Source organism: Syngnathus typhle, linkage group LG17 (assembly GCF_033458585.1).
Source record: "Syngnathus typhle isolate RoL2023-S1 ecotype Sweden linkage group LG17, RoL_Styp_1.0, whole genome shotgun sequence".
In the NCBI taxonomy this organism is placed as follows: Eukaryota; Metazoa; Chordata; class Actinopteri; order Syngnathiformes; family Syngnathidae; genus Syngnathus; species Syngnathus typhle.
Genome location: NC_083754.1, coordinates 6339479 through 6355203, shown reverse-complemented (window position 1 = coordinate 6355203; position 15725 = coordinate 6339479). Strand labels below are relative to the sequence as shown.

General features: G+C 40.5%; 1 protein-coding gene and 1 long non-coding RNA gene across 2 annotated transcripts; one reads left to right on the top strand and one right to left on the bottom strand.

The window, feature by feature from the left end:
* Nucleotides 1-46: 46 nt before the first annotated feature.
* On the bottom strand, nt 47-6991 carry LOC133169974 (adhesion G protein-coupled receptor E2-like). The gene is made up of 19 exons (XM_061302575.1): nt 6831-6991; nt 4981-5061; nt 4366-4536; nt 4161-4283; nt 3952-4086; nt 3611-3736; nt 3497-3540; nt 3318-3422; nt 2925-3078; nt 2720-2842; nt 2448-2638; nt 2220-2378; nt 1947-2141; nt 1574-1791; nt 1451-1511; nt 1263-1354; nt 1020-1188; nt 854-946; nt 47-511 (listed from the first exon to the last, which is right to left on the bottom strand). The coding sequence occupies exons 1-19, from the start codon at nt 6859-6861 to the stop codon at nt 470-472; spliced, it is 2313 nt and encodes a 770-aa protein (XP_061158559.1). The 5' UTR covers nt 6862-6991; the 3' UTR covers nt 47-469.
* Nucleotides 6992-8596: 1605 nt separating this feature from the next.
* Nucleotides 8597-11703, top strand: LOC133170073 (uncharacterized). Its single transcript, XR_009718497.1, has 6 exons — nt 8597-8712; nt 8822-8878; nt 9190-9236; nt 9819-9877; nt 10050-10173; nt 11619-11703. It is a non-coding gene; the product is annotated as an uncharacterized LOC133170073 (long non-coding RNA).
* Nucleotides 11704-15725: the final 4022 nt, after the last annotated feature.

Below are 15725 nucleotides of genomic sequence, written 5' to 3'. Positions count from 1 at the left end.
CTCTCAGAACTGCTTCTAAAAATATATATAAAGAAGAAAGAAAACATTTCTGTCTCATTTTTTATTTTTATTTTTAAACCACCTGGCCAGACAATACAACAATTAAAACAAGTATCCTTAACAACAACAACAAAAAATTAATACCTTATAATGCCATTTTTCAGAACAATCACAAATATACATTTCAGCACAACAGACGGAGGAGTAAAAGACAATAGACAGTACACAGTAAATCTCACTACAGTATAGACAGAAAAAATAATGCAAATCTTTCCAAATTGTTCTCTGTTTTTTAGGGGCAATATTTATACGGCATACTGACAGACTATACAGAAAAAATATATACATTTTAGTCGTCTGGGGTCGTTAAATACAGTACCTGGATTGAGACACCTGACAAAACAGGTTTTAATTATTCTTGGGTTTGAATCCAATTTTACAAATGAAGGCCAGTTGCGAGTTTGTCTCCTCAGATGTGCGATTCTCCTGTGTTCTGGCTGCTATTGGAGGCCTTGGGATGGATGACAGGAAGAAAAACAATCAGTCACCGCCCGACAACTTTATTGCTCGTTCATTATCTGCAAAGGCTGGGTGGCTCTGTCAGCAGGATAAAAAAAAGCTTCACTTCCATGTGATCTATCGCTCAAGATCGCGCTTTGTCAGTGACTATACTGCAACAGATAATTTTTGCAGAATTTTATTTTCGATTCATGTCATTTAAAAATGACATATTCAATAAATATTGTCATATTTTTATTTCATTTCTTATTTTTAAATTAAGTGTATGTGATATTGACATTATTTTCATACTCAGTGTAAATTGTCTTGAAAAAAAAACTAAATTAGTTCTTACGTGCTGTTTGCTGGGAAATGAGCTGAATTCAGAGTAGCTTTTCTTCGGCGGTCCACTGAATCTGGACAGGAGGTTTCCATACTCATCCCTCACCTAAAACCCATACAAAGTTCCAGTTCAAATCTTATTCTAGTTTGATGACATCTGACTGATGATCGTGACTGACCTGCTTGGAGAACAGACAATGCATCACAAACAGCATAAGGCCCTGCAGGCTGGCGAAGATGGTGAACAGGTAAGACATGACCATGGTGCTCTCCTCAAATTGGAAGCAACCAAAAATCCACGTGGTGCCAAGCACGCACAGCTGGGCCACTGCAGTGATGGTAAAAGCTCTGCAGGGGGCGGCAAAAGAACGCAGCGGGGGAAATAAGGTGTCATGTTTCACAATTTTCATTTGCCGACTTACTTTATTTTCTGTAAGGTGTTCAGGTCAGGGTTCAGGCTTGAACATTTCTGCGCCAACTTCCACACCGTGATGAGAAAGAAGAATATGTTGATCTGGAAAAGAACAGGGGGGGACAATTGGACTAATTTATATACAAATAATCACACTCTAATTTTCTGAATGTTTTATGAAATTTCTGTGGTACTTACAGCAATGATGACACAAGCCGGGCCCAAAAAACTCCAGATGAAATCCACATTTAACCAACAACTGCAAACACACGTTTTAAAATGAGCAGAAGGTTCCAAGATGATGATGGAAATTGTGCTCACTATCTTTGGGTGCCGTATCCTTTGTGGTTGACCATAGCGGAGATGGCGACAATCACAGCCGGGACACCGTAGCCCCCCAACATCATATAGAGGGTTGGAAAGTTGGTGTTGAACACAAAGATGACCATCCGGAATAGCTGCACGCCTTCCAGACACATCCAGCAGAATGCAGCCAAGAAGAAGAAATGCAGAAAGCCTGCAATCACTGCACAGGTAGTCTGGAGGATGAACACAGCAGCAGCAGTTTTGAACATATGTCATTATTATTTAGTGTTCCACAGGGTTCAATTTTGAGACCCCTGCAGGGGTCCCTGAAGTTAAGCAAGGATAATACAGTCAGACTTTACGTCAAGGATTTATTATTTCCACTCACCTGGTTCTCTGTACGAGAAATCCCCACGAGAAAGATGAAGGCGGCGACAAAGAGGCTGATGCACAGGTGTAAGTGGATGGTGGTCCGGGGGCTTTGGATGGACCGGATGAGCGAGAAGGTCAGGATGCAGATGAGGAGGCAAATTAGTGACAGGGACAATCCCACCCAGGTCACCACCTGCAACTCGAACGTTGCCTGTCCAGAGAAAAAATGCATACATGACAAATCGTGTATTTCTAATATATCACGGGAATTAGTTGCTAGGGAGTTTACCTCAACGTCGTAGAGGGCCATGAGCACGGCAAATGTGCTCAAGTGGTTGCAGGAGCACACGGTCAATTCAGAGTTGGACTTCACTGCTATGCACCCGTCGGTAGACCAGCTCCCCTGGGAGGTGTTCCAAAACACGCACACGTGCCGAGACCCAGTCACCTGGACGAAAACAATACAGATGTACAATGTAGGGGATGTATAAACGACATTTATAAGGTTAATAGTTACCTGTGTCAGGTGGCTAAGAGTTAGCATAACTGGCTTTTCCAGGTGGCTGGTGTTGGTGTTTGTGACGGAGACAGTCGCCACTTTGGAGTTGATGATGAATCTTTCGTTTGCTTCTGGATTCGTCCCACTGTAGAAGGCGTCGGTGAAAGTTTCCAGGTTTGCATAACTGAGCAAGGAGACACTTGCGAAGCCTGATACACAAGATGTTCACAAGATAAACACAACAATCAGTCTTCGTAAAAATTGGTTGAAGGCTGAAGGTTGATCATCACCTGGGTATTGGGAAGCATCTCCAGAAACGGTTTCCAAGTGGATATGCAACTTGACTTGCTTAGTTCGTAATATCTGGACTCCCCGAGGTGCCTCGGGTCCTTTGAGAGAAAGCAGCTCCAGTTCTGTAGAGAAATATTGGAAATATGTTTTGGTCAAGAAATATTTTAAAAATGTATACTTCATTTGATTATTTTTCATTATTACCTGTATAGGGGGATGATTTATTTATTCTGGAGTCTTTAACAAGAGGTCCCATCAGTCTCAATGCGCTCTCTACTAGGTCCAGAAAGATGGACACCTTCCTGGTGTTATTCAGAGCCCCAGTGGACAAGAGGTGGTCAATGATCTCCAAAAGTTTCTGTGAGGAAAAAAACACAATTTGTATTGAACATTACATATTAATTTCATTAATATACTGTAAAATGACTCCACACAGCTGAAGTAGCACCTGCCTACTCCATCTGTCCTTATGTTAGACTCGGAGAGCAGTATCGGTGTTGTAGTATTGGAGCATTTGGTCATATATGAATACAGTACAGATGGTGCCCTAGTATTTTAATTTTGTAATTTTTCATGCAATGTTCTGAGAAGAAATACCAAAAGTAGGTTCTGGTCATCTAAGTCTTCTGACTCCGCCCCCTTGGCCAGATCCACACAACTTTTTTTCAGCTGCATCATCAGATTCTGTTCAATGGGGACATTCTAAACAAGAACAATTGAAGGAGAATTAAAAACAAGTAGAACATTTGAAGTTCAGGATTTTTGCGTGGAGTTACCGCTTCAAGGTTCTCTGCGTCTTTGAATGCATCGCAGTCTAACTCTGACGACAAAGAAGTTTTATTTAATAAATTGTCCAGAACCAGATGCCGGAGTGGAGGAAAAAACAATACCTGTGCAACGAGCGGCTTTATTTTTATAATTGGTGAAGCCGGTGTGGCACGTGCAGTAAGGGCCGCTGGCTCCAATGTGGCACGTTCCATTTCCGCAGTGGTTCGTCTCATCAACTGAACATACGGCTGGAGAAAATAGAAAGGCAATGTCAATATTTTGGGATAAAGAATCGAATCCTAGTTAAGAGACGGTACGTAATACACCAGCGAATCCATAATTTTTTGACATCTTTATGAGATTTTTTTTTTTAATATAAAATATGTGTCATGGCTCAATAAATGTTGTCCGGTGCAACATTTGTCGTGGATTACACACGCTGCAGTCACATGACGTTGCTGACCTTCACATGGCTCCTGAGGTACATTGCCAGACTTGGTTGCAAAGCCCGCTTTGCAGACACAGTTATAACTGCCAACCGTGTTGATGCACGTCGCATTAGGCCCGCAGAAATTTTCCTCGAGACACTCATTCACATCTACACAGTGTACGGACAAACATCATCAATCTATAAACAGGAAAGATGTCGGCATTGCAAATTGGGCATCTCACCGTCGCAGCCAGAATTAACATTGGCGACGAATCCCTGATTACAACCACAACGGTACATTGGGACGGTGTTGATACAAGGTCGCGATCCACAAATGTCTTCGTTTTCCAAACATTCATTTATATCTGTGAGAAAAAAAAGAAATAATTTGAAACAAACTGCAAAACGAATCTGAAATGAATCTGGATTGTTGAGGAAATGATTTACCGCGACATGTTAAACTTGACGGAATGGTAAAATTTGTTGTCTTTATATCGGTTTGATAACCATCATCGCACGTGCAGTAGACGCTGCCAATGGTGTTGTAACAGTGCGCGTGGTCTCCGCATGGTTTCGTGTGGTCAGGGTAGTCCTCATCCACCTCACACTCGTTTACATCTTTGGGGAAACATGGGTGAATGAATAAAAATTTCAAATAAATCATTGTTTCTGTAGCACTGCAAGGACTCAGTAGTTGCTGGGCAGATTTTGAACGGGGCACAATAATTTCGGCCCCAAAGGCCGATTAAAATATATATATTAATATGATATACAAAAAAAAAAGTGTAGATTCATGTAGGACATTTTAGAATAAATCATGTCAAAATTTTTGAAGCAATCCATTCAGTAAGCAGTAATTAAGTGTTGGTCATTTCGTTGCTAGGCAGAATTCATGAGGCACAAATATTTTTGTGTAAATGCAAATAAAAAAACTGTAGACTAAACAATTGCAAAAAAACGAATATATAATTATGTTTGCCAATTGTTGCTAAGTAGACTTTGTGGGCTGAAACAACCCTTTTCTTCTGTGGTTGTTTAATAAATAGAAAACAATGTTCATACCATTGCATTCACCTTTCACCAAATAAAATCCCTGGGGGCACGAGGACTCTGACAGCGCCAAGATGGACGACAGACACAAAGCTGAAAGGGAAAAGATGAGAAATTGCTGTCATCCTCCATTTCATCACCTCTTCACACGCATCTTAAAGTGGCGCCCACGCTTCATCTTTTCGCCGTTCGCTCAATCAATCTATAAACGCACCCACGGAGGTGTCAAATGATACGCTTGACATGGATTAGTGTGCCAGACTCTTTGTCAAAAGGCAAATGCCCTCATTTCTCCACCCTCATTTCCTCAGATTGTTCCCATATACACTATCACTCATTGGCGAGGCCGCGCAGTACTTCCTATGGGCGAGGAAACCTCGGCTGGCACTGCAGCTGTAAAAAGAATATTTATAGTATATATAAAAGTTACATCATCTCAAAACACACAATCAGTCCTCTGTGGTTGTCTAAAAGTTGGGCTGCTTGCAAAACAAAAAAGTTAGGTTTGTTTTCAGGCGGATTCTGCATGCCATGAGGTCATAGTATATAATTGTCTTTTTTTTTTTTTTAAGAAAAGCAGAACAGAGAACCCTGTTGTGTAGATGAGATAACGAGTTTTGGGGATGGAAAGCAGTCACACCTCCTCCCACTTCCCTTTAGTTTGCTTTGCCGTTTCGTAAGACTCGAACTACCGGTGGCCTTCGTGCGTGGAGTTTACGTGGTGCCCTCCCACATTTGAGAAAAATAATATGACTAATAAGTGTAAATCATCTATAAATGTGACTGTGGGTGTGAATGCTTATTTTTCTACAGACATTCATTTTTTCTTTTTTGGGACCAATCATATGAAACACCTGCCTTTGTTACATCGGTGTCAAACCCAAGGCTCGGGGGGCCAGATACGGCCCGCCACATCTTTTTCTGTGTCCCGCGAAGACAAATTGTGCATTGACTTTATGTGTCAATACTAAAATTACAAATTGTATTCACTTTTAAAGAATAGAGATATTGCTAGCCATTTGTATTACCACTCGTTTTTTAAATAATTGAACAGTTTTTACTAATCTCTGATTTCAAAATTAGTCATTCATCAGTTTCTTGAGTAGCCTATATTACTAGAAGTCACAATGACCCTCTGAAGGTTAGTTTGACACTTCTGCTTTATTAAATCACTAAAGCTGACATTAAAAAAAGCTATGTTTGAGTGAATTTGGTTTTGTAAAAAAAACCCGAGCAGGATGAAGGTGAACAATCTTCCTCACACAGACATCTTGTAGAATGTCTTGAAAAAGAAAATTGGAAGCGGTTACAAGCGGCTTTTACATGGCTTGTTAAAAAGGGGAGTTTTCCGGACCGCTGTTCAGTATAAAAAGCACCGGCGTGGGATGAGAGGATGAAGTTGTCGCCTCCAAGAAGATTCTGTATGGGCTTGCAATAAAGCTAGCAGACAATATAAAAGGTGTATTATGTGTCAATACTATTTTCCTACTTGTCTTCTATATCATCTATTTTGAATAATGACTCGAAATACAGTTTTTTCTTTTTCCACTGCAGCATCCATGTGTCCCAACACTATTGTCCATCTAGAATTTGAAAGGACCTGTCTCATTATGAGGGAGTAAAACCAGATTATTTTGCTTAGCCAATCATTAAAAAAAGCAATGATCATCAAGATAAAAGATAAAAAACAAATATAATTGTCGTGGTTATAATCTGTTAAATTCCCCAAATTGTAATAATGGATTTGCCAGCAAATTAATGAAATTCCCCCCCAAAGACATTAACAATCCAATTTAAAATGTTTATAGCGTACTTAGTTAAAAGCAGACAATTTTCCATGGGAGAAAATAATTTTGACTCACCCAGAAGCAGAAGTTTCCACCGCCCTTCCATGGTGACCAGAGAAAAACAATCTTTGCTTCTCTTGTCTTTGCCGAGATGCAACTTCTGACATAAAAGCTTGTGAGGGAATACTTGTGTGCGTGCCCATGTGTGGGAGTGGTGAGAAAACAGGGTGTGTGATGCATCAAGTTTTTTTTTTTTTTTGTGTTTGTGCATATCACTGTGTCAACCTCTCACTTCCTTCTACATGATAATATTCTGTTCAGGAGGCAGTTGGGGGAGGTCATGATCTGTTTGGACTCTGCGACCTATCATTGTTTCATGTGACCCCCAATATGAAGTTTCGCCCTCCCGCTGGTTATTATAGAGACACAGTTTAACTATGGCGATGACATATAAATGGCTTCTGTCTCTGATTGAGACGGAGGGAGACAATGAAACAATGGCGCCTGATGTTGAACTTCCTTTCTTCTATTTTCCTAACATTTTCTCATTTGGATTCTGGAGTATTTCTTAATCAAAATGTACGGAACCAGAAGAGAGAAATTACAGAGAGGTGACTTGTGGGGCATTACCAAAACTGCCCAGATTTCCTAATATTTCTAGATTCTGTCAATGGGCTCCACAATTCTGCCTAGCAACTGTTTTTTTTGTTTTTTATTTTTAGAGAAATCAAATATACAAAAAAAAAAACACTAGACGGCGTCTTTTCTGTGACAAGGCCACTCGTAGTTCACGACTCCACGTCCGCACGCTAACACGCCGAGTTGGTAGGTCATTTTAGGCGTGAGATTGATAGACAGCTGTTCTCCAGGGGGTCCGGGTGGTAGGGGTTAGCTTGAAATGTTACTGACACAAACATGGCCTTAAAAAATGAGACTTGGTGAGCTGTCAGAATTACAGGAAGAATGTTTTCTCCAGATTTGAAAAATGACAAGCACACAAAAGCGATTGTGTAGATTTTTGACACAAGCAAACGTTGCTTAATGTTGCTGATATTTGGAAATTAATGCTGGATGTTTATTGCGGCTTTTACGTTGGATCTCATCAGATTGTACAGCGGCACCCAAACAAGCATTCAAGGGCTTATCCTGTTATCTCACCACCTTCTTCCTGCACGCGCATACAGAGAGATGGAGCGCTTACAACATTTTGGACTGCTTTGTGTCGGTTGTGACTCGTTTTGGAGTTCTCAAACAATGAGGAGGGACCGCCGTGCAAGTCCAGCTGTCTCAACAACTTCCTGACAAACACAGGGCAGAAAAGGGCTCAGGATGGAGACTGAATGTTCTCTCGGCTGCGTTTATTTTCAGACTGGCTACGTCGAAATCATTTTGCAATTGTCACCAGAAGAGAAATATTATTTTATTTGTATTAGTTCTTCATACCACCATGTGTCAAACATCTATCCATCTTGCAAACAACTCAGCTTTAAAGGCAAACTTTAGTCATTATTATTTTGTAAACACAATGAAGTGATAATTCCGGTTTTATTGTGAAAGGTATGCCTGTTCTATTTCCGGTGTTTATCTCTTGCTGTCGGACAACGTAAGTCGCCACAATTTTTTTTATCATTATCATTTAGCTTCGTTTTAAGAAATTATCATTTCAGCATTATTAAGTTTCATCGTGTCATAATATTCCTGGCATATTTTGTGTCAGCATTCATCTTGTACGTAAACTTTATCTGGTTGACATTTTGTGTTTTGATTGGACACACATGGGTAAGAAACCACCAGTTTCACGATTTATGTCGTCCTTTCCCCCCCAACATAAGTTCTGAAGATAATGGTAGAAAAGATAGATAAGAAAGAAATTAAATACACAAATGTTGACTTAAATAGTTCCAGGATCTTCCACTTGGGATTCTCTTGTCTCCATTTATTGAAGAGGAGTCCAGAAGTAAGTAGGCCAACCTCATATGGAAACCTTCTCATTTTTGTTTAGTCTGTTTAATCGTTCATGTCCTGTTTAAATCAGAGTAATAAGCATTTTTTTTCTGCTTGTCTAGCTCCCATAAAGCAAAGCACCTGGCTTGAGTACACTCACCTATCAACAACAGCATCTGGTAACATTTTGGCTGCAGCTATCAAAGAATAGTCTGACTAATTAAAAACAAAAAACAAAATGAAAAGCTTAGGTGCAGGTATTATTTTGTCCTCTTGCAGTCCCCATTTCACGTTCTAAACTGTAGTGTTTTTTTTTTTTAATCAGACAGTTGGGTTGGAACCAAGAAAAATAGGCAATTCATGGGAATTATTCTTTTTTTTGTAGTCACATTGACCCTTCAAGCCAAACACGTCAGTCTTGGAATAGAACGAACGCTTTGTGCTAACTTGATACAATATGTGCAAAATGACATTTGCCTTTTTTTGTCAGGAATAAATTGTCCTTGCAGAGCAAAGCCTGGAGACTGTGCTGATTAGGTCTGTCCGCTCTTACACACATACCTTTTTATATCATGTGTTGAAATAGATTTGGAGTGTATTGTTGCACTTTATAAGATGTTGAGTTTTGGTTTATTGACCTCCTCGGTCAACTGTTCACAGAGGAAATGACTTGGCTTATTGTCACACTTAGAATTCAAGAGGCTAACTTTGAGGAAGCATAAGTTATGTAACTATCCCAATTTCTTTTTTTTTTTTTTCTGTAAAAATCATTTTCGCTTCATCTTATGCTGTCTGACAGGTTGTTACTTTTATTTGAAAAATGTACACAATTCAACCTTGTCGTGCATGACCTTTATGTATTTTTAGAAAATAAGTAACATCATTCTTTTATATTTAGTTCTTTTGTGAATGTACACGATGTAAAAATTAATGTCGATAAATAATTGAAAACAATCATACAGTTTACCATTAGTTACTTTTAAGTAGATTTATATGATGTGTATCGAATTCACCATTTTTTGTATAATTTATCTTTTTAATCTAATTGATTACCTTTATACTTAAATGCACAATATAACATTTAAAAAATACATTAACACGTTTTTCTTACCGTTACAGCACCTGCTAGTGGACAAGTATGGTTCTACATCTTCTGAGAATTCTGACATCCAAATTTGGTCAGTTGGTTACCCTCTCAATTGTTTTAATTTACGCACTTATTCTCTTTTGCTGCATACTGTAATTGCACACTTAATATATGGCTACAATGTTTTTTTTTCCAGACCAAAAGTATTTTCCAGCCTTGTTTAGGCACATTTTGTATTCACATGTGTGAATTATTGTTGGCAGGTCATCTTAAAAGGAGTCTGTAGTGTATTTCCAGCACGTAGGGGGAAAAAAATATATTCTCATCAGGTGCAATGTGGAACAACAAGCTGGAAATTAAGGTCGAAGCACCAACTCAGCAAATTCAGTAAGTTGTTTTTTTTTCTTTTACATTTTGTATAAAACTCCACAAAATGCTGACCCAAACATTCTGAACACGATGTACTGGTCCACATGCACTATAAGCCAGGAGGCGGCTTAAGGCAAAATGATGGAATATGTTTTATGTTTGCAGAAATAACATAGTTGCATTGCATTGGTCTCCCCGCGTCTCTCTGGAGTAGACTTTTTAAAGCATGCTACATTTGGACATGCTGGATTCAATTAAAAGATTGGACATGGTGGGTGAATGCATGGAGCTTATTCATGTCGTCATAAATAACAGTGCTCAGGACAGGACGTCATTACTTGCTCTGTACGAGTGTTACAAATGAGCACCACAGATGGCATATCCAGTATTTAATCGGCAATTTCTAGAAAAATACACCAATAATGACATGTCAGCATATATTGTGAGATGTCACCAAATGCTGATAGTGATACTTAATCATAACATCGCCTTTGAAAACATTGTCTCCTGCGAGTATCAATGTGTAGTATCGGAGCATTTGTACAGTACTGAATATTGATGCAGCGCTTAACTTCTTTTTTTTGCAATTAAAATTTCGATAGAATATTACAGCATTGCCAGCACGCAGATATTAGGATGGCCTCGAAACAGATGATTAGTTTCCATAATTTCCAAGCAGGATCGTGTTAGACTTTAGAGGTATTAAAAAAATAATATAGCCGCAAGCGGGTGCCATGTTGGATGGAATGCAACACGGATCCATAGTCACGCCTGGGATTGGGTGTCGAGTGTAAAATCTCCCCTAATCAAACTTTTTACATGACTTGCTTCTATTGAGTCCCCGCGGTGCTCAAAAGGCTCTGTGAGGAGAAAGTGTGAAAGTTCTGCTCTGCCGGAGCTTTCATCCACACGGAGAACTTCTCCTCGCCTTAGGCCGTAGGGCCGAAGCACCCCACGCACACGCGCGCACACACACATCACCTGCCATGACTGAGGAATGGAGGAACCAAAAAGGCAGCCTGACTGCTTTGTAGAGCCCTTAAATGCAAAGCAGGCTGGCTGAGCAGAAGGTGGCCAGCAGGAGACCTACCTTGGCAAATGCTTTTCCAATTTCAATTTTATTGTAAAAAAGATATACACAGGTACTCCTTTAATAAGTTTGAAGACAGCACCATTGCAGTGGTTGCAAAGTCGGCTCATATTTATAGAATCATTAATAGTCATTTCTGAAGGCCAAATCCAAGCTAGTTTCTATTTTAAAAATATATGTCTTACTGCATGTCATATATTAATTTCTTCAGATGATTTCATTAGGGGTTTCTTGAATGTAAAATGATAGTAAGTCAAGTCAAAAATGTTCTTTGCAGTAATATGTTGTAGTTAGTCTAAAATAGTCGAAATACGGTATTCTGATGAATATTGTGTTTGTGGAATATGAATTAAGCAATTTTTATTCATCTCAGGGGCGGCCATTTTGTGATTTGCTGTTGACTGAAAATGACAGGACTCAGATTGCCAACGTCACATGACCACACAAAAAAAACAGGTAAGCCATGCTTGGTCATAAAATACTACATGCTACATTAACACCATTTTGGTGGCATTACGATCAATTTAAAAAAGGTCTCAGAATATTTGTTTCCTCTAATATGCAATAACCGAATTAACACCCAATGTTTGAAAGTCTCATGTTCTACTCGAACCACATCATTGTTCAATGAATACATGAACTTTTGAAAAATAGACACTGCAGTTCTTGTTTCGACTTCTGCTAGTGTTCTTAATATTGTGACCAGCGACTGTAATCCATTTATTAGCCTTGTCGTAACGATCCCTACTCGAGCAGTCCCGACCCGAACGCCGGATCCGTGTAATGTGAAACTTGCAAGTTTATAGCGACGCATTAAATATGCGCAAATATTTCATGATGTGCTGTTTACTAACGAGCCCTTCGGGCTATTAGCTGGATTAATGCAATAAAATGCACGAGTCGTAAGATTGACGTGATTAATCGTCTGAAGGATGAACTATAAACGTGATTATTTATATGCTTGCTATCTATTGATTTTTAGATTAACTACAAAAACGAGGGCATAAAACACGACAAATTGATAGCCGTGATGTTTTTCGTTACTGTACACATTTTGTTCTGAACTCAATATTTGAAGATGCCGCAAAGCGCCAACGGCGCCATTGCTCCCACATGGCAGTGCGATGAGCCCCCCGCGCTTAATGTGGATTTCCAGAAAGCCCATTTGTCTAAAAGTCAGACCCTCTGGACCCGTTCAACACCACTAAGTTAATAATCACAGACTGATGTACTTCATATTGTTTTGAAAGACACTTGAAATTGATTGCCGTCATTTGTAAGCGTGTACAGAATAAATGTTATGCGGGCGTGATTCGGTTTGGAGGCGCATAATCGTCGCACGGCTGCCGGGATGAATGAAAGCTCTTTGGCTCGATATCTATGGGATCGTTATTTTGCAATTATTTAGCATTATTTTACATACATTTCTCAGCGGTGCATTTAACTGTGCTCAAACTTGGGGTCATTTGGTGCAAAGGTTCTGCTGACGAACAAAGTTTGCGTGCATTTTAGCCACTGAGAAGTTGCTTGTTGGTAAAAGTTTGAGGTGTTTGAGTTTTTAGTTACATTTTTTTATTTAATTAGTTTTATGAGCAAGTTTGTTAGTTTTCAATTACTTTTACTTTTAGCTTTATTTTTATGTATATCTGGAGGGTTTGTCAAGTACAAGGTAAGAAAAATGGTTAATTAAGTTGTTGGATGGATAAATACATCATTTCCAAGTGTCGTGTTGCTTTGTGTGGCCTGTTGTTGGTGTTTTCCACCAGCAGGATGCACTGTAGTCCCTTCACACATCAAATCCGGAACTATCAAGCAGCCTTTTCTAGTTGCACCAAGGGAGGAGAAGGGGGGGGGGGGGGGGCTATTTGTGTGAGTGCAAGATGGAGAAAATGAATACCATTCTTCACCTAAATGAATATCTGCACTCAAATTAGAGTTTGGAGAAATGATGGAGATTATCTTGTTGCCTAATGCTTAATTGAAGTCATCTTCTAATTAGCTCAGCGGCTATTATTGTCATCCCACTTGCCAACAATTCCACATTCCGAAATCTTTGGCAAGCCAATTTTATTTTGCCCCTAGAAAGACACTTAAAAGCGGCTGCGTCGGGAGGAATTTCAATCCGTGTCCTCTTGTCGCGGCTTCACTCACCGTGACCCCTTTTTTATTTTTACGCAGCTGAACATTCATTTAGCTTAGAGCTAAATCTCAGAATTAATGTCTTGTCAATTCTTTTTTTCCCTCCAGCTCCCCTCCTCCCTCATTACGTACTATCTTAGTCTTAGTCGTATTACCTTTTTTCACAAGGCTAAATTAAGTTCACTTGGCCCAAGCTGCAGCACATAATTCGGCTGGAGGAATAACAGAATAAATTTTGGGTGCTAAAACTGCCTCAGCGACCACAATTGTGACATTGTAGCAGAACAAGTCTGGGATAGGCTTAAATGAATTAGACAGAAAAAGAGAATAGGCTGTCAAAAAAAACCCTACAACCTAATACAAATCCACATGAAAATAAAAAACTGATTTTTTTTCTACAAAAAGAATAGCTCACCCTGCTCATTTTCTTTTTTGCTCTCAGTTGAGCTTGAATCAGTCAAAAAATTTTTTATAGCAGTGAATAGTCTCTTGAAGAACCAAGGCTTGACAGCTGTTGGAGGGCCATTTTGTTTTCCCTCATCCGCTTTTTTTTCGATTTTCTTGCTTTGAAGAGAAGACACTTGTAGGCCATTTTGATTCAGTGTTTGACTGTTTCCTTCACAATCATAAGTCCCCCAATCTTTGAAAGTAAATGAGTTGCTTATTTGGCAAACTGCTGCAGTCATAAAACTGGAATTAACTGCACAGCTCACTACAGCGGAAGCACAAAATTACAAAACAATATAGTGTATATATATATATATATATAAAAAAGAGCATTTGGACAGGGGTGTGTAGACTTATTATAATCAGTGTAAATAGTTATCTGATGATAGTAACGTCATTATGAGACCTTTGACCTCCCCCACGCCAAAGTTAACCTCTATAACTCCGTCAGGCACCATTACCCAGCTTTCCCCTCTACTCTTTTTTTTTTTTCCCCTTCTCCCTGCCGTTCTATCTCTCCTTTGAATTATTGAGCCTTTTTCTCTCAAGGAGAGCGGGAGAGCGTTTCCCCTCGTCACACGAGTGCGGCGCCGTCAAAGCCGCTTCACCGCTCCTTCACCCATGTCCGCGGCCACCTCAACGTCGCCTCGTGACATTGACGGAACCGCTCGCACGTCCCTCGCTCGCCGTCTCGCTTGCTCCCTCTCAATCTTATTCTAAGCCTCCCCCCCCTCCCCACCCGCAACCCCGCTAACCCTTTTTGTTTTAATCTCCCCCGCTTGCCCGTGCAGTCTCAATCGCCCCCCCCCCCGCCCCCCTCCTTTCATTTCGCCACGTCCTCCTTCCCCGGCTCAGTTTCTCTGTAATGTCACGGCCCATAGATGGATGTCATTGAGTTGATGAAGGAAGAAATGAGTCAAGGGAGGGAGCGGGTGTGCAAAGGCAAGAGGCCTGATGTGCATGGGGAGGGGAGGGTGGGGACAGTGGGGGCGGATGCTCCATGCATTGCCGTCGAGACACTTTGCAGTTAGTGCGCCCCCACTTGCAATGAAGGCCATTCGGAGCGGTGCTTGTGTGCACACGTGCTAATGGCGTTCCGTTACAATCCCCCAAAGGAGCTCTTTTTGTGCAAACGCACTCATTGTCTCACCGCGTTATTACGCAACGCTATTGTGTCACCTGCAAACGAGCGCATTGACTGTAAGGTAATATATGTCGGTGCAACAACATTGGTAGTTGCGCGGCTCCGTCTTTTCTTCGCGGATGGCCGAGTCATTGAGGAGGAACAAAAAGGAAAAGAACAATGACACATTTTCTACTCTGCTCTGTTTTCCATCACTGAGAGCAATGAAGCAAATTTTCGAGGAGTCAGCGTAATAGGCACTTGTGGCGGTACATGTAATCCGAAACCTCATCAAGGACGCATTTTGCCTCGGCGCAATTACAACGTCGCAAATGTCGATGAGAGCTGACTATTAAATACAATGATTTTCCACATGTCATCTCCCTTTATCGTTCTTGTCGCTCGGCGGAATCGATCCAATCAGCGGCAAAGCGCAGAAGGCAAACTTTCAAATCCGAGCGTCGCAATTCACAATGACAACAGTAAACAACTCGCCACTCTTTGGCCGCAGCTTTATTATTTTTTTTAGGGAGCGAAGGTGTCGATGCGCAAAGGCTTTGGACTGGAGATTTGTGTTTGAGCAAGAGACAGATGTGTGCTGAGCCACGACGGCGATGAACCTCGTGGGAAGGGCTTTCGGAAAGCTTCCCACCGCTTCTCAAACTGACGAGCAAACACAAACACGCTCGCAGCAATTAAACAGGGATTGTGGCAACAACTTGTTTCTCTTTGAATTTACGGCCGATGGTGAAAAGCAACTTTCTAGGGTGT

Coding starts and splice junctions, on each gene's coding strand:
- LOC133169974 (XM_061302575.1), bottom strand. CDS start 6,861: ATGGAAGGGCGGTGGAAACTTCTGCTTCTGG. Junction 3,541..3,610: donor TAAAGCCGCTCGTTGCACAG/GTATTGTTTTTT, acceptor CTTTGTCGTCAG/AGTTAGACTGCGATGCATTC. Junction 2,639..2,719: donor AGATGCTTCCCAATACCCAG/GTGATGATCAAC, acceptor CTTGTGTATCAG/GCTTCGCAAGTGTCTCCTTG.